The 19,606-nt window shown below is 38.8% G+C and overlaps 1 protein-coding gene across 1 annotated transcript in view; it reads left to right on the top strand.

Moving 5' to 3' along the window:
- Window positions 1-19,606, top strand: part of CMYA5 (cardiomyopathy associated 5) — a 121,675-nt gene that overhangs the window by 68,374 nt on the left and 33,695 nt on the right. The window contains exons 3-7 of the mRNA XM_066381687.1: window positions 2,876-2,971; window positions 4,357-4,590; window positions 6,211-6,233; window positions 10,508-10,626; window positions 16,291-16,440. Coding sequence (XP_066237784.1) covers window positions 2,876-2,971; window positions 4,357-4,590; window positions 6,211-6,233; window positions 10,508-10,626; window positions 16,291-16,440 — 622 coding nt within the window. The remainder of the gene's footprint in view (window positions 1-2,875; window positions 2,972-4,356; window positions 4,591-6,210; window positions 6,234-10,507; window positions 10,627-16,290; window positions 16,441-19,606) is intronic.

Genomic DNA, 19,606 nt, shown 5'->3' with positions numbered 1-19,606 from the left:
ATTTTGGTTTACTCCATATTTTATTTTTATTTATCAAATTGATGTTAGAAATGGAAAATTTTTGCATTCTTTCTGGTTATGGCTAAACACTCCTAATGTTAGAAAGTTAGTCACAATGCATATCCTCATGGATGTGACTATAAAAACTCCATTTCCTCACAGATGCTATTGGAGATCAATTGTTTAGTTTTTGAGATGCCCCTCTACCTGTGAGTCGCCTTCTAACTGGAAGCCTCACTCTTGTCACTTCAATCCATCTTCCATACAGTTGCCAGAATGACCTAAAAATGCAAAGAATAAGAATTGAGCACTTATTCTTTGCCAGGCACTGTATTCTTTATATAAAAAATATCTTTAATTTTCACAACAACCCTGTCATTATCATCAGTTTGCAGATCTTGAAATGGGCTCAGGTAGTTTAGTGACTTGCCCAAGGTCGTGGAAGATAAAAGTAGAATTGGTACCTAGGTCTGTCTGGCACCAGAGTTTACACTCTTGACTGTATATCCATGTTGCTGGGCTCAGTAACTTCCAAATTGTAGCAATTTTCAATATGATTATTCAGCTAGGTCACTGTTAAGTAATTACCAGGCTCATTTTGAGCCAATGAGATAACTTATTAGGACCTTTTCCTTTTTTTCACTAGAAAATTAATTCTTATCAACTTGTCTGATTCTATTTCTCTAGGATGAAACTTTGCTTAAACTTCACCTGGTAAAGTTTGAGGGTAGGAAATGGAATTATTTCTTTTATAAAATCTCAGGCAGTGGATGCATTAGCATCACTGATACCTGCCCCATTCTTTGATGACAGTTGGTTTTGTTAAGTAACCACTACTGGGTACTGTTAGCAAAAAGAAGATTAGATTTTTTCATTTTTCATAATTATGTTTTGTTTATCTCTGTAAGTTTTAGAAATTTAAAAATTATTTTGTATAAATATATATATATATATTTTTGTATTTTTCTGAAGTTGGAAACGGGAAGGCAGTCAGACTCCTGCATGTACCCGACTGGGCTCCACCCGGCACACCCACCAGGGGGTGATGCTTTGCCCATCTGGGGCATTGCTCTGTTGCAACCAGAGCCACTCTAGCGCCTGAGGCAGAGGCCACAGAGCCATCCTCAGCGCCTGGGCAAACCCTGCTCCAGTGGAGCCTTGGCTGCGGGAGGGGAAGAGAGAGACAGAGAGGAAGGAGAGGGGGAGAGGTGGAGAAGCAGATGGGTGCTTCTCCTGTGTGCCCTGGCCAGGAATTGAACCCAGGACTCCTGCACACCAGGCTGACGCTCTACCACTGAGCCAACTGGCCAGGGCCTGTATAAATATTCTTAATTTAAAACATTTCAAAAGCAGAAAGATGTGATGTCTCGTATTTTAAAACCATTTAAAAGTTGCTTTCCCTGATCTTTTCCAAACTGTATGAGAAAGTAGAAAACTAGTTGACTAAAGCCAAAGTGGCATCTTTGTTTCATTAAATCAAGTGTGGAAATAAAGCGTTGGTTGACAACTTTTAAAAATTAGAGATCTATTATTTTAAAAGTTATAACTTGGAAGTTCTCTAGCATCTCATGAGTAGGGCATTTATGATGATTTAGAAACTGATAGCCGCAATTCCAGATCAGCCAGGTCCTTGCTTCTGCCCCCACTCCATCTCCATTGTGGGGTTTATCTTCCGTCTGCCACTGATTTTCTTTCTTTACTCTCTCCCTTCCTTCTTCTCATTGTTTACTAACCTCCAATTCTGTTAGGAACTGTGCGAATCATTGGAAATGAAAACAAAACAACAACAAAAAAGGAAGATGGATTTGTAGCTCCCCCAAATCAGTATAGCATTGTGGGAACTGTGTTCTGAGGAATGAACTTTTGGGAGTGGGTGGGATGGTGGAATAAGACTGGGAGGGCTAGGGGAAGTGTCTTAAAGTGGAAGCATGGGTGAGCCTTAAATGACATAGCGTTTCTTCAGCAAATAAGGGCAAGAAGGTCATTCTAGAGATAGGGAATACCATGGGAAAAGGCACGTAGGTAAGAAAGAGTCCAAGGGAAGATGGGGCTGTGTGACTGGCACCTGGGCGCTTATGGAGAAGAAGCAGGGACTGGACAGGGAAGCAGAGGCCAGATCCTGAAGGGACTTCCATCAGTGTTTATTTTTCCATCATTCTGTGAGTAATGAGTCAGGCAGCTGAAGCTCTGTTATTCTTTGTTTGTTGTGAAGTTTAGCAGGATAGATTACAGCTAGGTTTATAACTACAGCTAAAGTAGGCACCATCTTCCCCTACCACTCATGCATTTTCCGGTTGACTGTCGCCCCTAGAATATTTTAATCCTTTGAAGATCATTAGGACCTTTATGTCTCTTTAGTGGATAGTTATTGTCATTTTGGTGTGCTAGACTTCTGGCCTGGTGACACTTTGATCACTTCTCAGGCTCAGGGGCTCCAGGCTTGCCTGAGGCCATTGGCACAAATGTGAGGAGACTATTCAGGTATGTTGGACCAGTTCAGCAAACAGCATGCTTTTAGAATAAAGAAAATATGTAAAAAATCGATGTCTTACTAAGGAGAAATAATTCAAATCCATGGCCCATGAAAACAGGTATTCTTTGAACTCACCAACTTACCAAGAAGTCCTTCCTCTTTATGAGAAAAATTATCTTTGTATTGCTCTCACTCACAGACCTCCTAATTGTTCATTGTACAGAATTATTTCCAGTCAGTTTAGGTGAAGCAGCAAAGAAAATTTAAAGACTGACTTGTTAGTGAACATGGTATAACAAATCTCTACCGAACATACTAAATTTATAAGGAAACTGGAGCTTACTCCTTCAAGTTTTTTCCTCAAATGCCATATACTAAAGATATCTTAATTCTTTTCTTCAGGTTCAGTTAGCAGAATTTCTAGAAAATTTACAAGAGAAGTCCTTGAGGATTGAAGCTTTTGTTAGTGAGATAGAATCATTTTTTAATACCATTGAGGTAAGTCTCCATATCCCTTTCACTTTTACCTGGTTTGTTCATGGTATCACAAGTAAATGATTCTGATCTAAAAGAATCTGAAGGGAAGTTTGTGTGTGCATGTGTGGTTCGCCATTTTTGATTTTTCCATTAAAGGATATTTCCATTAGAATGGAAGATCCTTAAAGTTTTCCATTTGTTATAATCAGGGAGACTACTTTCTATTTAATGATAAATGACCAGCCCTTAAAAACATACACATTTATTGGGCACTTACTATAATAAGGCAAATGCTTTACATGCTTATCCAATTTAATCTTCATAATAACCGTATGAGATAGATTATTATTGTTCCCATTTTATGGATAAAAAACTGAGACTTAGAGTTAAGTATGTTACCCAAGGTCATAGTACATCAAAAGTCAAGATATGAATTCAGATGTGAGTTCTTACTTGCTCCACCATGCTGCCTTTCACTGAGTTTGCCCTGCAGAAACACTCTAAGCCATTGCCCAGTGTCCCATGCCCAGGACAAACAAGTGTTTCTCATGGTACCACTGTCTTTGATGAGTTTGTGCCCTCCTAGCTGCTGGCCCCTGCTCCCTCTGCATAGAAGGGAGGGCATAGCAACTCTCCATTCATATACTGAGGTGGCCCTGGCATCCTCATTTGTCAGTAAGGAGTGACCAAGGGCCCCTACAGAAAGCTGGTGCACAGGTCCTTAACACAAGAGCAACTCTATATCCTACTTTGCTTGTGAGAGGGTGCTAAACTCCAATTATAGCTCAATTAACACCTGCTAATTATTTTTAACCCCTCCCTACACACACAGCAAAGTGTCCCCTTTAGGCAGTAAATTATATGAGCACCTTATCACTAGGTCTCTGGTAAGGGTAACCAGGCATGGGTTTTTCCAGATAGGCAATAAAGCTTCTCCTACTATGGGGAAGCTTCCCCTCCCTGGTGAGCATTTATGAATGTAGCACTGTGTCCAATATCCTCGTTGCCCCTTCCTCACGCTGTGATTTTGGTGGAGTGGCAAAAATGGCACAAAACCCTCTCCACTGCCTGAAGGCCACAAATCTTCATTCACTGTGAGGCCATTTTCAAGTTCTATCACATGGGAGTGCAGGTGAGAAAGAATTCTGTATAAATATCTTCTTTTGTGCTTTCATTAACGAAATCCTTCTTGACAATGCTCTTAGAGTGAATTCTGTTGCAAAGCTAACTTTGTCAAAGGGGGTTGGTTGGAAATTTAGACTGTGCACATAATCTGTGATTCTCTTATCAGGAGGCCAGAGGTCAATTATTTAAAAGGATGGTGTTTCTCTTGAAAAAAAAAAAACAAACCAAAAAAAACATGCACTTCTCATTTCATTTAGAAGATTTTTTTTGGTTTGTTTTAGGAAAATTGTAGTAAAAATGAGAAAAAACTGGAAGAACAGAATGAAGAAATGATGAAGAAGGTTTTGGCCCAGTATGATGAGAAGGCCCAGACCTTTGAGGAAGTGAAGAAAAAGAAGATGGAGTTCCTGCACGACCAGATGGTCCACTTTCTGCAGAGCATGGACGCGGCCAAGGACACCCTGGAGACTATTGTGAGAGAGGCAGAGGAGCTCGATGAGACCGTTTTTCTGAGTGTAAGCACTGACCACAGCAGCCCAAACAGCTCACACTCACTCTGGCCCAAGTCTGCGTTACAAATTTTATTTTTCAATATTCCCGAAATCGTTTATATACCTCTGTGGATTTTTTTTAAATATAATTTCTATATTGAAAAATTACTGGGCATGCTTGATGCCTGTGGAAAGGCCCAGCAAACCTCAGCTCCCAGGTCCAGCTGTAGAACCGGTGGAAGGGAGGGCACAGAGCCATCTGTTCTGTCGCAGTGGGTTGGTCCACCTCTAAGAAAGAGGAAGGAATAGCAACCTGAAAACCGTCTTCGTGCCATGCTCCCTTTGGGGTCCAGCCTGGTCTTCCACTGCCTGGCATTGTTATGCTGCCCCTGGGCCTGCGCTCTCCACTGCCTCTCCCTCATCTGACGGGACCTCTCAGCCGCACCGTTCCCTGGCCAGGTGGCTGACAGCAACATGCGGTCCACTTTCAGCAGGCAACAAGATGGCATGATGTGAAACCTCCCTTGGGTGACAAGTTGATGTTTTTTATAAGGGTCTTCCTGGGGACCAGATTCCTAAATTGAGACAAGTACTTTGTGGACTGAGAGTCCCTTGGGTACTTCTCAAATTGCACCACAGATCCCCAAGATACAGATTCCAGTAAGATACTGGTTCCCCCTGGAGCCAGGAGGAAGCAGGAGTAATGGAAGTATTTTCCTGAAGGGCAGTCCCAAACCTAATTGTCAATGCAAATGAAAGCACCATCTTGTGAGGAGGGGGAACCCCCTCTCAAAACTCCCCAGTCCTCTCAGCCCGCTAGTACGGTTTGCAGCTGGAACAAGGCCAAATGGGCCCATGTTAGGCTTTTCATTTGCTTTTGGGGACACCTCCAGCCAGGGCAAATGTGGGTGAGGTAGACATGGCATATTCAAACAAAATGAAAATCATTCAGTCACTTTATTTCAATTAAGGCAAAGTTTTAATATTTTAAAATTAGGCGCCTTTTACAAAATGTTTTGTGTTCCTGACGAATCTTACTTTTGTTTGATAAGAATATTTTCTTCTCTCTAGAAGAACAAATTGTGAATAGGAAAGAATTGTTTTCTGCTTATAAAAGCAATATATATCCATTTTAGGAAATTTGGAAGAGAGAGAAAAGCCCAGAGATGTTATCACCCAAAGATAACTACTGACTACATTTTTGGGATATATCCCACATTGAACAAATTTAAGTCATTTTTATTACTTTGGAGAACTTATTCTGGAATCCATTGGTTAATGAATAGAGGGAAGCTAAACAGAAGCAGCTCCTGGGGCCTGGCTATCAGGGGAATCAGAGCAGAACTGGACACTAAGCCCTCTACCCCGCCCTGACCTCCACCCTCCCCATCCCTCTGAGCACTAATCTCCTTGCTGCCCAAGAGAGTCAGCCTCAGGGGTAAATGCGGAGTGTGGATTTTAGAACATGCATAGCCTTAGGCTCTAGGTTGGCTTTCTGTTGTTGTTAATTCTTGCTCTTTTTTTTCCTCTCTCCCCCCCACACCCTCCCCTCTTGCTCTCCTTCTCTCTCCTCTACCCTTTCCCTTCCCCCTCTCCCTCCTACTCCCCCTTCCCCTCCCCCTCTCCTTCTCATTCCCTCATAAGTCGTTTGAGGAAATCAATGAAAGGTATATAAAACATGGCACAATGTAGTAGTACCTGAGAATGGCATGACTATGCTTTATTTTTAATATTTTGATGCTTTATAGAAAATGAGCTGCCAATTAAAAAATACATACATTTAGTGAGCTACTGGGTTTTCACTGTTAGACACAGTGCTTTTAAAAGCTAAATGATAGCTTTGAAAGAAAATTGCATGTGCTTTAGTTAAATAACAACTATCATAAAGTAGATTTTTAACTGCTTTCTTGAGATATTATCTGTATTTCTAAACTAATCTAGACTATCTTTCCTGTCACTTCATACTGAACATTTTGTAGATATTTAGACTCATTAGTTAAATATGAGTATTTGAAAGAATCATTCATATCTGCCTTGAGTAATTTTATGATTTTATGTAATAGTAATGGAATGTTTCTCATGTTCTCTTCAGAAGATAGGCATGTGTTTATCTTCTCTTTGTGCTCAGCTAGCCTAAAAGAATCATCCTCTTTTGATTTGTTTTGTTTTGCTGTTGTTCTTAGCAGTCAGTCTAAGAGAAAGTCTTTATTCTTTTAAAAGTCAGAGTATCGACAAGAAATTAAGAAATGTTGTCTATGGAAACATCCAGATCTTTGTTTGTCCTTTCGGAGCATCTGCTACTGAAATGCTTCTGCTGACCTGACACACTTCCCCTTCGACCCATAGCAAGACGGGAGGCCTTTCCTACTGGTTGAGCCTAATGTTTTATCTTTTTTTTTTACCCCTTTAATGTAAATTTCTAAACTTGTAAATATTAGCTTCAGTTTACTTCAGTGCCAGATTGTAAAACTACCATAAAGTAAAATCAGAAATTTGTATTTGTGATATATTAAAATATAGAAAAATGGGTTTGGATTAGAAACCTAATTTTTTAGATAATAAAAACAGTACAGATAACCTTGTTTATCTTTTTAAAAAATCTATTCAACAGAATATTGCCAATAAGTTTTAAGAAAATAATTTGTACATTAATATTGGCATTAATCAATAATACTTTTATTATAATGACTCTGTTATAAATAGAATTAGCTAGGGAGTTTTAAAAAAATGCTGATGCCTGAATCTTACCTCCTGAGATTCTGGTTTAATTAGTCTGAGGGTAGCCTGAGCATTTTTAAAGCTTCCTGGGTGATGCTAATGCACAGCCAGAGTTGAGAACCTCTGGTTTCTAACGATCTGTGCTCTGGCTCAGTGGTTTTCCCAGACTGGCTGTGCCTGAATGAGCTGTGCAGGTGGTGCAAGCGGAGCTCCGGAAGCCCCCCAGGTCTACTGCGTTAGAGTCCAGGGTGGGCCCAGGCATCTGTCTATTTATGCAGGAGCCTGCGGCTCACCAGGCAGATCTAGAACTGATACCCAAGCCTTGTTCCCAGTTTCTTTAGTTAAAAAAAAACAAAACTTATACATAGCTTCTACATACTATTGATATTTATTTTTATCCAAAAATAATATGAAGTTACAGTGCCATTCCCTAGACACTGGACAGTGTCGATGCATATTTGCTTATTTATATTTTATCTACTCATGGGAAACACGGATGGGCAGGAAAATTTGCTGAATGAAAACTTGTAAATGCTTTTACCTGAAAAAATGCTCTAGTACATTTTTACTCTTTTAAACATTAGACTATTAACTTGCCAATAATATAAATTGATATCCATTTAATTTTAATTACTATTTCTTTGGTTTTGTGCTTGAACTTGTTCATCTGTGTGATTTTTAAATTAATTTTGGATAATGAACTAATTTTTGCTAAAGCTGCATGTCACCTAAAGGAGGTTATGCTTGGGTTAACCATTATTTTTCTGTAAAGAAAAAAGACAGCAAAAATTGGGATTTGGTAAAGAAAATGATTTAAATACCCCCTGTTGAACATGCACGTCCATGTGCATACGTAACGAAGCATGATTGTTCCACTAAGAAGACACGTTTCACGTCCTTAAGACAGTTGTACTTCAAGGTCTCAGTTGATGTTACCACTGCTCCTTTCTATGAGAAGTGCTAATTATCTGGTTTTTATTGTGGTTTTTTTTTACTTTGTTACTTTTTCTCCCTTTACATTATATCTCTAAAGGCATAGTAAATTATTTTTTCAACACTGAAAGTATATAAATTAAGGAATGCTGTCAGCCATATTTAGATTCAAACTTTGCATATTTTGAGAAACACATTTGTTTAGTTAATGCTGTTCTGTTGAGAAGATGCATTCTTTTTCACTGTTGTCTCTTTTGTGTCTTAATAATGAGAAAGGAGCTCACAACCATTGTAGGGCCTGCTCATGAAAAGATGTTTACTTGCCCTTTTATATATTGACATTAAAATTGAACAGGTCAGTGCATAAGGGAACACACAAACAGTTTACTTTTAGTATCTACAACCAGAGTTTTTATGCTACAAAAAGCCCTCCACTAGTGACACGTGTTGAGTGGCCTTAGCATAGATACTAGTCACCATTGTCTGAGGATTCCGAGATTTTCATTGGTCCTTCTGCATCCCACAGCCCTAAGTTAGGCTTGCGTGCTCTCCCTCAGCTGGAGCACTGTGGGTCCTCTCAGCCAGCCTTGCTGCCTCTCCAGCTGTGTGCTCTGATCCTCCTCAGACTTGTGCCTGGGCATTCTCCTAAACTTCCCTGTGTGAGCACTTCTGTGGCTCTCCGTGCCTTAAAAGGGAAAATGGAAACTCTTGGTGGATGTGAAAGGCTCTTTACAATCAAACCATAAACCACTTTTCTGTTTCTTCTCTGTCTCCATTTCTGAACTCTGAAGGTAGCCCAGAGTCACTTCTGGCTCTTGAATGTGCCATACCGTTTCATACCCTGTGCCTTTATCCAAGCTGTTCTATCTGCAGCCTCCTTTCTCGCCTGGTCTGCCTAGGAAGTGCCTATTCATTCTTTAAGACTCAGCCAAATGTCACTTCCTCTTTGAAGCCCCTACTGGAACCATTTTCCCTAAAGGAAATGGTAATGAATTTGATTATTCCTAACACTAGTGAGCTTAATAGGCACTTTTTAAAATATTTCAGTTATAGTTTGTAATTTTTTCCCTCACCTTGATAAAAATTTTTACCAGACCTGAGATCTTCAGATTCCACCCAAATAAAATTTACTCTCTTTATTCACAGTATATGTGTTAAATACCTACTGTGTGCCAGGTAACATGTTACAATATAGCAAGGAACAAAACAAAGTCCTTTCCTGCATGTAGTTATATTCTGGTTCGAAAGACAGACAAAACTCAATAGGTCGTGAAAGATGGAGGAAGTAAAACATCAGAGCCAGGGGTAGAGGGGCAGGAACCACAGTGTTCAGTGTGCTCAGAGCTGGCCTCTCTGAAGAGCTGACCTTTGAACAGAGATCTAAATTAAGTGTGAAGGGAGCCATACAAAGCATATAGAAGATGAAAGTTCCAACAGTGTGTGCAAAGACTGTGGCTTTTTGCCAGCAAACCCAAAAAATCCATGATGCTGAAGCCAATGGAGTTTCTCGAAGCTGTTCAGCTGCTGGGAGAGAATCCCAGTCCTCTGTGAGGCAGGTGCACAGAAGAGGCTCCTAACCGAAGCTGAGGCCCTCACTCTAAAGATAAATGTTCTGCACTATCTTTTGCCCTCTGCAGAATCAAGATTTTTTTAAAAAACACCCAGATTTCACCTAGGTACAAATGTGAAAAGTTAGTATTTGTTGGCATCTCTCCTTAGAGGGTCTTGAATTTATAGAAGCTTTAATTTATAAGTTGTGGCTTGTTTGGTTTCTGGAATGAATAGACTTTGTCCTTCTTTAGTGCTGTAGGCCCGCTACTCAGAACAGGGTCTGGCACACAGTAAGTGAACACATTTTTTGAAAAGCTAAACATCTAGAGGCATAACAATGAGGATGAAGAATAGCAAGGACATCATACAGTGTGTGAATTTCCAGACTGGTTCTGAACCTTTATAGCTTTGAAAATAAATAAAAGACAATCATTAAAATGTAGTAATTTTTAGGACTAGTTTTATAAATGCAAAATGAAAAATTGTATAATTTGGTGGAATCTATTCAGACTTGATGATATGGGAATGGAATTTCTAATATTAGCAGTTACACCAAAAAATCCCAAGAATAAATAGATTTTAGACATATATTTCTAGACTTTGAAATAATTTAAATCCTTTTTGGATACACTGCCTCATAAAAGCTACCACCAACAACTTCATTTTGAACAACTGTTTTAGCTTTAATTCTGTATGCTAATAATTTCTTGACTTAAATAGAAATGTTTTCCCCAAACAGGTTGCTTTCTGCAATGGAGAGTACTGCTTCTTTAGAGAAAATGCCTGCTGCATTTTCACTTTTTGAACATTATGATGACAGCTCGTCAAGAAGTGACCAGATGTTAAAACAAGTGGCTGGTAGGAATTTTAATATATTAAATAGCTTGATGAAATTTGGTGATTTTCCCATGTTTGGTTTGTCAAGTTTTTGAATGTAAGGAAGTATAACTGGAGAAAGGAAAGATCTTTGTAGACATTTAAAGCTAGATTCTGAAATAAAGCCTGAGACTAGTATACCATTTCAGATATAATCTGCATTTCCATTTGAAGCCTTATGACTGGGCTGAGATACTGAGGTGGTGGGGGGATGTAGTAATGGACTGAAAGGTCCCTTCTTCCTTTTCTTTGTCAAATAGGATTTCTTTCCCTCTCTTCTAGAGATGATGTGCTTCATGCCAGCAGCCAGCTAGAGAAGGAAAAATAAATCAAGTATTTTCATATGTATTGAACAAATCTTTCCTTATGAGTAGTTTTCTCCTCTTCAATTGAGTTCTTTTTTTTTTTCTTTTCTTCAAACTGAACAGATTAGCTTAGAGAACTAACCACTGGCATCATGCTCTGTAACTCGGAGCCTCCCACTCAGCTGTCAGAAGCATCTTGTCACCTCTTCAAAATATTTTTTGATGTGCTATTTTAACAAACAAGACAATGAAAAATTTAAATTTCTCAAAGCTGCTGTTTCACTTAAGTTGCCAAGTGTCACTTACTGTAAAATGTACTCAGATGTCCTCTTAAAAGATGCTAATGTTCTTTCAAAACCACCTTAAAGACACCTGCTGCTTTTCAATTGACAAGTAACTTTCATTCCTGTAAGCAGAGTTTTGGCTTAGTGAAAGGCTACTGTGTCCTAACAAGACCCAAAACCCGCCTGCCCAGGCGGTGGTGCAGTGGATAGAGCGTCTGGGATGCTGAGGACCCAGGTTTGAGACCCTGAGGTCACCAGCTTGAGTGCGGGCTCATCTGGTTTGAACAAGGCTCACCAGCTTGGACCCAAGGTTGCTGGCTTGAGCAAGGGGTTATTCGGTCTGCTGAAGGCCCACAGTCAAGGCACATATGAGAAAGCAATCAATGAACAACTAAGGTGATGCTTCTCATCTCTCTCCATTCCTGTCTATCTGTCCCTATCTCTCTCTCTCTCTGACTCTCTCTCTGTCTCTGTAAAAAAAAAAAAAAAAAAAGACCCCAAACCCTATCAACCCTATAGAAAATGAAAAACGCAGGCATTTATCCTTATGAATCTTATATAGAAATATCTCAAAACAAAAGAGTGTTTTCTTATAATGTCTTATAAGAGGCATTTAAATAGAGCAGTGATCACAAACTGAACAATTCTGATAAACAGAGTAGACCTTTTGCTTTTAAGGCGTTCATTATATGCTGGTATTCAGAGTTCAGTTTTTATTCTGAAATAGTGCCGTGGCAGGCCCAGCAGTTCCACGCTGTGCTGGGGAAGCTGATCTCTGAGAGGTAAACGCTGCAGGTTGTGAATCTGCTTCACAAGCTTGGAACCCAGGGTGCTTACTTGCTCCTAAATAGTTTTGGTCCATTTTGTGATCAATGACACTTCTCAGATATAAAGTCCTCACCTAGTACCTGAAAAGCTCATTGAATCTCTCCATAAATGAAAGATATAATAGAAAAGGATACGATTTTCCCACTAACGTTTATTCCACACTTACATGCTGCCTGCTCTGTGGAGGCTGCCAAGCGCATCCTATCATTGAATCTCACAGCAACCCTGGGAGGTAGGTTTTATTTTTATTTCCATTTGACAGGTAAGGAGACAGAGGAACAGAAAAATGTCTGTCATATTGCTCTTGCTACACAGTTATTTGGGAGGGAGGGGGTTAGGCTTTGGAGCCCACACTTGAACCACTGCTCTACACCAAAGAGGTGGAGTGCATTGCTATGAAAGGAGAGGTAACCATGGATTAGTGACAACTAAGGCTTCCTTGACTCTGGCTCCTGAGGTCCTTTTTTTTAAAAAAAAATGTGTAAAATATGCACAATATAAAATTTACTATTTTGAAGTATGTAGTTCAGTGGTATTATGTATACACAAAGTGTTGTACAACCACTGCTACCTAGCTCCAGAATTCTTTTTATCTTGCAAAACTGAAACTCTATACCTATTAAATAGTAACTCTCCATCCTCCATCCCAGCCCCTGACAACCACCATTCTACTTTCAGTCTATGAATTTAACTATTTTAGGCACCTCATGTAAGTAGAATCATATAGGATTCGTCTTTCGTGACTAGCGTATTTCACTCAGCATAATGTACTCAAGGCTTATCCACATTGTAGCATGTGTCAGAATTTCTCTCCTTTTTAAGGATGAGTAATATTCCATTGTAGGTCTATAGTGCCTTTTGCTTATCTATCCATCCGTCCTTCCATCCATCCATCCATCCATCCATCCATGCATGTACACCTTTGGCTACTGTGAATAATACTGCTCTTTTGAGGAGCTTTTTGAAAGCTAGCTTGAATGGGAATCTGTTTTTGGCTACAGGTCCTGAAGTCCAAGTGGATCTAAAGCTTAGATTTTCCTTAGTGTGACAGCTCTTTATGGGACACTTCATCAGACAGAGGAAATCCTTGGGGGTAGTTCCTCTGACCAATTCCTTAGCCTCTTGCAAAGAAGCCTTAAAATCCAATTTTGACTTTTTTAGGCATTACTCCTATTCAAGGCCAATAGAAGTATAGGCCCTAGCCAGCTGGCTGAGTGGATAGAGTGTTGGCCCACATATGGATCTCCTAGGTTTGATTCCTGGTCAGTGCACATAGGAGAAGCGACCATCTGCTTCACCCTTCCCATTTCCCCCTTCTCTCCCTCTTCCTTGTGCAGCAGCCTTGGGTACTAAAAATAGCTCAACAATCGAGCATTGGCCCCAGATGGGTTTGCTGGGTGGATCTCGGTCAGGGTGCACACAGGAATCTGTCTATCTCCCCTCCTCTCACTTAAAAAAAAGGTATAAACAGAGTTACTAACATATAAAATCTAGTTCTCTGATGTTCATCTCTCACAGGAATTGTAAATCCAGCCATTGTTATTAGATTACATCTATAAAATATTCTTATTCACTTTTTAATTTTAGAATATTTTGAAAAGTAAGAGTATTTCCTGTTTCTGAAAAATGTTGTTCTGCACATTGAGAACAAAATTATTCCTAGCCTACATGTTTTGCTGAATTCACTGCAACTGCTTCTTCCTTAAAATTTGGTGATTGGGGGTCAATTATTAGTTTTTAAGCTAGTTAAGCTACAGAGTGATTTTGAAAAGATGTTACCATTTTTAAAAAAGCAGGTATTGCTCAATGTATAATTCATTAAAAAAAAAAGTCAGTAACATTTCATTGTTCATGCCTCAAAGAGTTCTCCAATGCTGTTTCAAAGACAATTAACCATAGCTGAAACATTCTGCTTGGCTCTTCAGTAAACCTGGGCACATGAAAATTGACTTCACTGCATTTATTTCAATGGACTCCTTTAGAATGTGACACTGACATCCTGCTGGGAAGAAAAACAGTGAAGTCAAAGACAGCATAAGGATCTTTGAACCATTATCAGTCCCTGGGGAGTGCTCTGACCAGCAGACTTCCTGTCTCATCATGCAGCCTGCTCAGCACACCTGACCTCTGAAGTCCCTCTGTGGTTTACCACATGGTGGATCCCTAGTTCATCCCTGTTATAAGGGGTTTCTTGCCTTCTCCCCTCCATCCTCTGTGCTCCTGCCAAGGCCATTTGCCTTTGAATGTTAGTTATGTACTGGTTATGTGTCGAACACTTTGCTCAGCACTTAATACACATTATGTTGCTTCTTACAAACAACCCTGGGAGAAAATAGGATTACTGTTGTTATCATTACTTTCACAATTTAAATATGAGGAAACTGAGGCTAAAATAACACAACTAATAATAAGAGAGGAATCTGGCATTTTACTGTAGGCCAGTCTGCCCCAAGCCCATGAACTTGACCACTCTCCTATCCTGCTTCTCATTTTTTATACTGTGTATTTCTTCAGCTCTTTATCTCTTTATTGAATCTTTTCAATTTCTTTTTTTATTCTATTCTGTAGGCCCATGTATTTTTCCTTATTTTAAACACCTTGTTGACCTAATCTTGCTTTCTTTTAATTCAGTGTTGATTCTAAATAAAGTAATTTCACAAAATTTGCCTCACACTATTTTAGTAAGTTTATCTCTCAGGAAATTGTTGAGTAAAAAATATAAACATGAAAGAATGACGTGTGTGTGTGTGTATATGTGTGTGTGTGTGTGTGTGTGTGTGTGTCCTGTAGTGGTGCAGTGGATAGAGCATTGACCTGAAATGCTAGCTAAGGTCACCAGTTCGAAACCCTGGGCTTGGTCAAGGCACATAGGACAAGCAATCAATAAACAACTAAAGGGAGCAACTATGAGCTGATACTTCTTGCTCCCCCACCATTCTTTCTCTCCTCTCACTGTAAAATCAATAAATAAAATCTTTAAAAAATAAAACAAATGAAAGCATGACATCTTTTCAACTATGGGAGCACCTTTTCTTTTAATTTGTAAAAGATATGTAATGCTTTTGTATATCAAAAATTTTGAGAGAGAATTACATAGGAGCTTGATTTATGGTGTTATATGTAGTGTTAATATTCAATATTCAAAATTATAAACATTAAAATCTTTAGTGAAACACTTGAGAATATTCCTGTCTTTAAAATTCAGAGTACTGCCTGACCAGGTGGTGGCGCAGTGGATAGAACGTCAAACTGGGATGCGGAGGACCCAGGTTTGAGACCCCGAGGTCACCAGCTTGAGCGTGGGCTCATCTGGTTTGAGCAAAGCTCACCAGCTTGTACCCAAGGTCACTGGCTCGAGCAACGGGTTACTCGGTCTGCTAAAGGAACCACGGTCAAGGCACATATGAGAAAGCAATCAATGAACAACTAAGGTGTCCCAATAAAAAACTAATAATTGATGCTTCTCATCTCTCTCCGTTCCTGTCTTTCTGTCCCTATCTGTCCCTCTCTCTGACTCTCTGTCTCTGTAATAAAAAAAAATTAAATTAAAAATATTCAGAGTACTAAGATTTATACTAGATATCTAAACCTTATATTTGAGTCAGTTAATATGGTACATTTTCCCTATGTAATTTTTGTGTTTTGTTTAAATTTCTTTTTAATTTGTAGGTATGGTCATTGCTGGAAAGAGAAAATAGGATAATAGTTCAAAAAGTATATTTTGTTATTTTATTCCTGCTAGTCTTTTTCAGCCTTTATATTATATATATAGAACCCATAGTTAAAACATGCTTCATTTGTCTCTGTTGTGAATATAGACTCTATAATGATATAGAAGGATACAGCATTAATTCTCTAGCAAAGCCTACTCAAGGTTTTGCTTCAAAGAAAAGCCAAGTCACTAATCTATATAAGTTAATTTCTCGAAATATAGGAGTATAGAAGAATTCTGAAGTGATCTTATTTAGGGATCTATTTTTATTTATTTCTATGTGTGTTATATGTACTCATATACAAATGCATAGAAAACATTTTAGAAGGATATGTACTCAGTGTAGCAGTAGAATATCCTTGAGGTTGGAGAAGAGAGTATGTTGGGGAAAGAGAGACCTCCCCATTTTATTCAATGTATTTATGTATTGTTTGAATTTTTTGTGACTTTTGAAAAAAGAAAAGAAATCTATCAATAAAAACAGCATCACTTATAATAAATCTTGCTTATATTCCAGTTCCACAGCCTCCTAGATTAGAACCCCAGGAACCAAATTCTGCCACTAGCACAACAATTGCGGTTTATTGGAGCATAAACAAGGAAGATGTCATTGACTCATTCCAGGTTTACTGCATGGAAGAGCCACAAGATGATCAAGAAGTAAACGGTATGACTACTAATACAAATGCAGGTGCATGTGTACATTTCTGCATCTTAATGTGAAGTATTTAAATGTATACATATTATGGCTCTTTGCATAAAGCATTCATAGCCACTTATAAAAACAATAACAAACCAACAACTGTATAACGAAATAACATAGAAGCAAAACTTGGAAATCCAGATAAGGAAAACAAAAATACATAAACATCATCACAATGGTCAATATAAATATTGTGATTGAGGTTTAAATTAGCCTTTGAGCTCTCAGGGTAACAGGAGCAATTAAGTGATTCTCATTTGCAGAAAAGAAGTAACATACAAGAGTTTCAGAGAGAAAAAAGTTTCAATTAGTACTGAAGTCAAAACACAAGTTTGTCACTTGTGGAGAAGAAATGAGCTGTACAGGATAGTGACTTCCACAATAGTTTTAATGCAAATGCACCATTGGATGTCATGGTTGGCATTTTCTCAGATCCACTTTTGATAAAAGCTATAAATGAACTATTAAGGTTACTTCAGAGTTCACACTTCTCATTGCATGGGCCTAGACGTAGTGTAGTCTTCTAGTGTTTCATGTTAAGAGGCAGATAGAAGTGAAAGAGCTTAACAGGGCGAGTGGATGGTATGTCTTACAGTTGAGCCTCTGTAGTATCTCTCTGTTTAGTAGGACTTCTAACAAGACCTAACAGCCCAGCAGTTTGAGGGTGTACTTACTGATCAACCGGAGCTGGAAGTGCTGGCATTCTGTGTTGCTTGTTAGAGACAGACCAACGTACAGTGTGGGACAAAAGAAGGTGTACAGTTGTGAGTACTCCAAATAGAGTTTAGTCTTGTATTATTTATTTTTAGTGTGCTATTTTCCATACAAACAACTGTAAACCTACTTTTGTCCCACCCTGTATTTTAGAAACCAGATGACCATATGGTAGGACTGACATGCCGCAGGAGCCCAATTTGTAATAAAGAATTAATTATAATATATTAAGCTGTTGCTAATATGTAAGTCTTTTGAGATATCATGTGATTTTTATTTAAATTAAGAAAAAGTGAAAAAAGCAATCACTGACATAGTATAAAGTTGGCTTTCTCTAAAAAACTTTGTTTTTTGGGGAACCTATTACTATATAGCTGTGATAACACAGCAAGATATTATCCCAATTTGCAAATGAGAGAACTGATGTGAGGTGAAATAATTTGCCCAAGGCCACATAAATTATACATGACAGGCAGGATTCAAACAGATCTTTCAGACTACAAAGCTTGCATTTTTGTTTGCTTGATGACTCCATTTGTTTTGTTATACAAAGTAGTCCACCCTTATCCAGATTAAGTTACCCACAGTCAATCTCAGTCTGAAAATATTACATAAAAAGTTCCAAAAATCAACAATTTATAAGTTTCAAATTAGGTTGTGCCATTCTGAGTCATGTGATGAAATCTCACGCCATTTTGATCCAACCTGCCTGGTAATCATCACTTTGTCCCAGTCTCCAGGCTGCACATGCTGCCTGCTCCTTAGTTACAAAGTAGCTGCCGTCTTGGTAATCAAATTGCCTGTCCTGATATTGCAGTTCTTGCGTTCATGTAAGCCTTATTTTACTTAATAATGGCCCCAAAGCACAAGAGTAGCAATGGTGGCAATTTGTATATGCCAAAGAGAAACTGTAAAGTGATTACTTTAGATGAAAAGGTGAGTAATAGTGCAATAAGATATTTTGAGGCCCTGGCCGGTTGGCTCAGCGGTAGAGTGTTGGCCTGGTGTGCGGGGGACCCGGGTTCGATTCCCGGCCAGGGCACATAGGAGAAGCGCCCATTTGCTTCTCCACCCTGCCCCCCTCCTTCCTCTCTGTCTCTCTCTTCCCCTCCCGCAGCCAAGGCTCCATTGGAGCAAAGATGGCCAGGGCACTGGGGATGGCTCCTTGGCCTCTGCCCCAGGCGCTAGAGTGGCTCTGGTCACGGCAGAGCGACGCCCCGGAGGGGCAGAGCATCGCCCCTGGTGGGCGTGCCGGGTGGATCCCCGTCGGGCGCATGTGGGAGTCTGTCTGACTGTCTCTCCCCGTTTCCAGCTTCAGAAAAAAAAAAAAAAAAAAGATATTTTGAGAGAGAGAGAGAAAGACTACATTTATATTTACATAACTTTTATTACAGTATATGGTTATAATTGTTATGTTTTATTATTAGTTATTATTAATCTCTTATTGTGCCCAATTTATAAATTAAACTTCATCATAGGTATGTATGTATAGGGAAAAACATAGTATATTAGGGTTTGGTACTATATGCAGTTTCAGGCAGTCTTAGAATATATTCCCCTTGGATGAGTGGTGGACTACTGTACCACACTTCATCTCCCTATATACCCAGTTATATCAAGGAACTTCATAGATCTCCAACATTCCTCTTAGCACTATTGCCTGGAGTATTTTCTTTAAGTGTTTCACCTGCCCTCACCATTCCCAAACACTTATACTGTGTCTCATTCATTCTGTTCAGTGCCTTTAATTCTTCTAATGCCAGTTAATTAACCTGATGAGCTACACTGTGACACTATGCTGTGTGAAATAGGTGGCCAGTAACATTATGTACATTGTTACAAGTACTGGGGTAACAGAACTTATCCTGAAAGAATGATTTTATTGAAAATGAGAGTCACATTTAATAGGCTATAGGGGAAATGTTTTTCAGTGTATACATCCTTATAACATTATTTAAACCAAACATTCTTTCCAGAAAGTATAACTCATTGGGAAAGATAGATGCAATTAAAGAAAATGGCTGAGTTGAAAAGCTCCTAAATATCCTTTAAAAAGAAGCAGTTTGGTTTTCTTTACTGAAGCTGTTTTGAAAATGTGACATTCAAGAATAAGAAAGGATAACTGAAATACCATAGGCTAATTTTTTTAAATTGTTCTTTTTAAGGAGAAAAAAAAATCAGTAAAAATAATCAGATTGGCCCAAAGGGACCAGTGTTAAGAATGGCATTGGGTAATATTCACTACTAAAATACTGAGAGTAAAATAACAAATTTTAGAAAATGTGTTGATTGAACAAAGTTACTTTTTAAAATAGTTTATGACCTATCAGAGTTATTTAAGCATTTCCATAAATTGTGGAAATACTCAGTTGAAAGAATTCTGGAATTCATGAGAAGGAACTAGGATTTGAAACTT

The sequence above is a fragment of the Saccopteryx leptura genome, chromosome 4 (assembly GCF_036850995.1).
Source record: "Saccopteryx leptura isolate mSacLep1 chromosome 4, mSacLep1_pri_phased_curated, whole genome shotgun sequence".
Classification (NCBI taxonomy): Eukaryota; Metazoa; Chordata; class Mammalia; order Chiroptera; family Emballonuridae; genus Saccopteryx; species Saccopteryx leptura.
The sequence above is the reverse complement of the archived record's forward strand: the minus strand, read 5'-3'. Positions and strand labels throughout refer to the sequence as shown.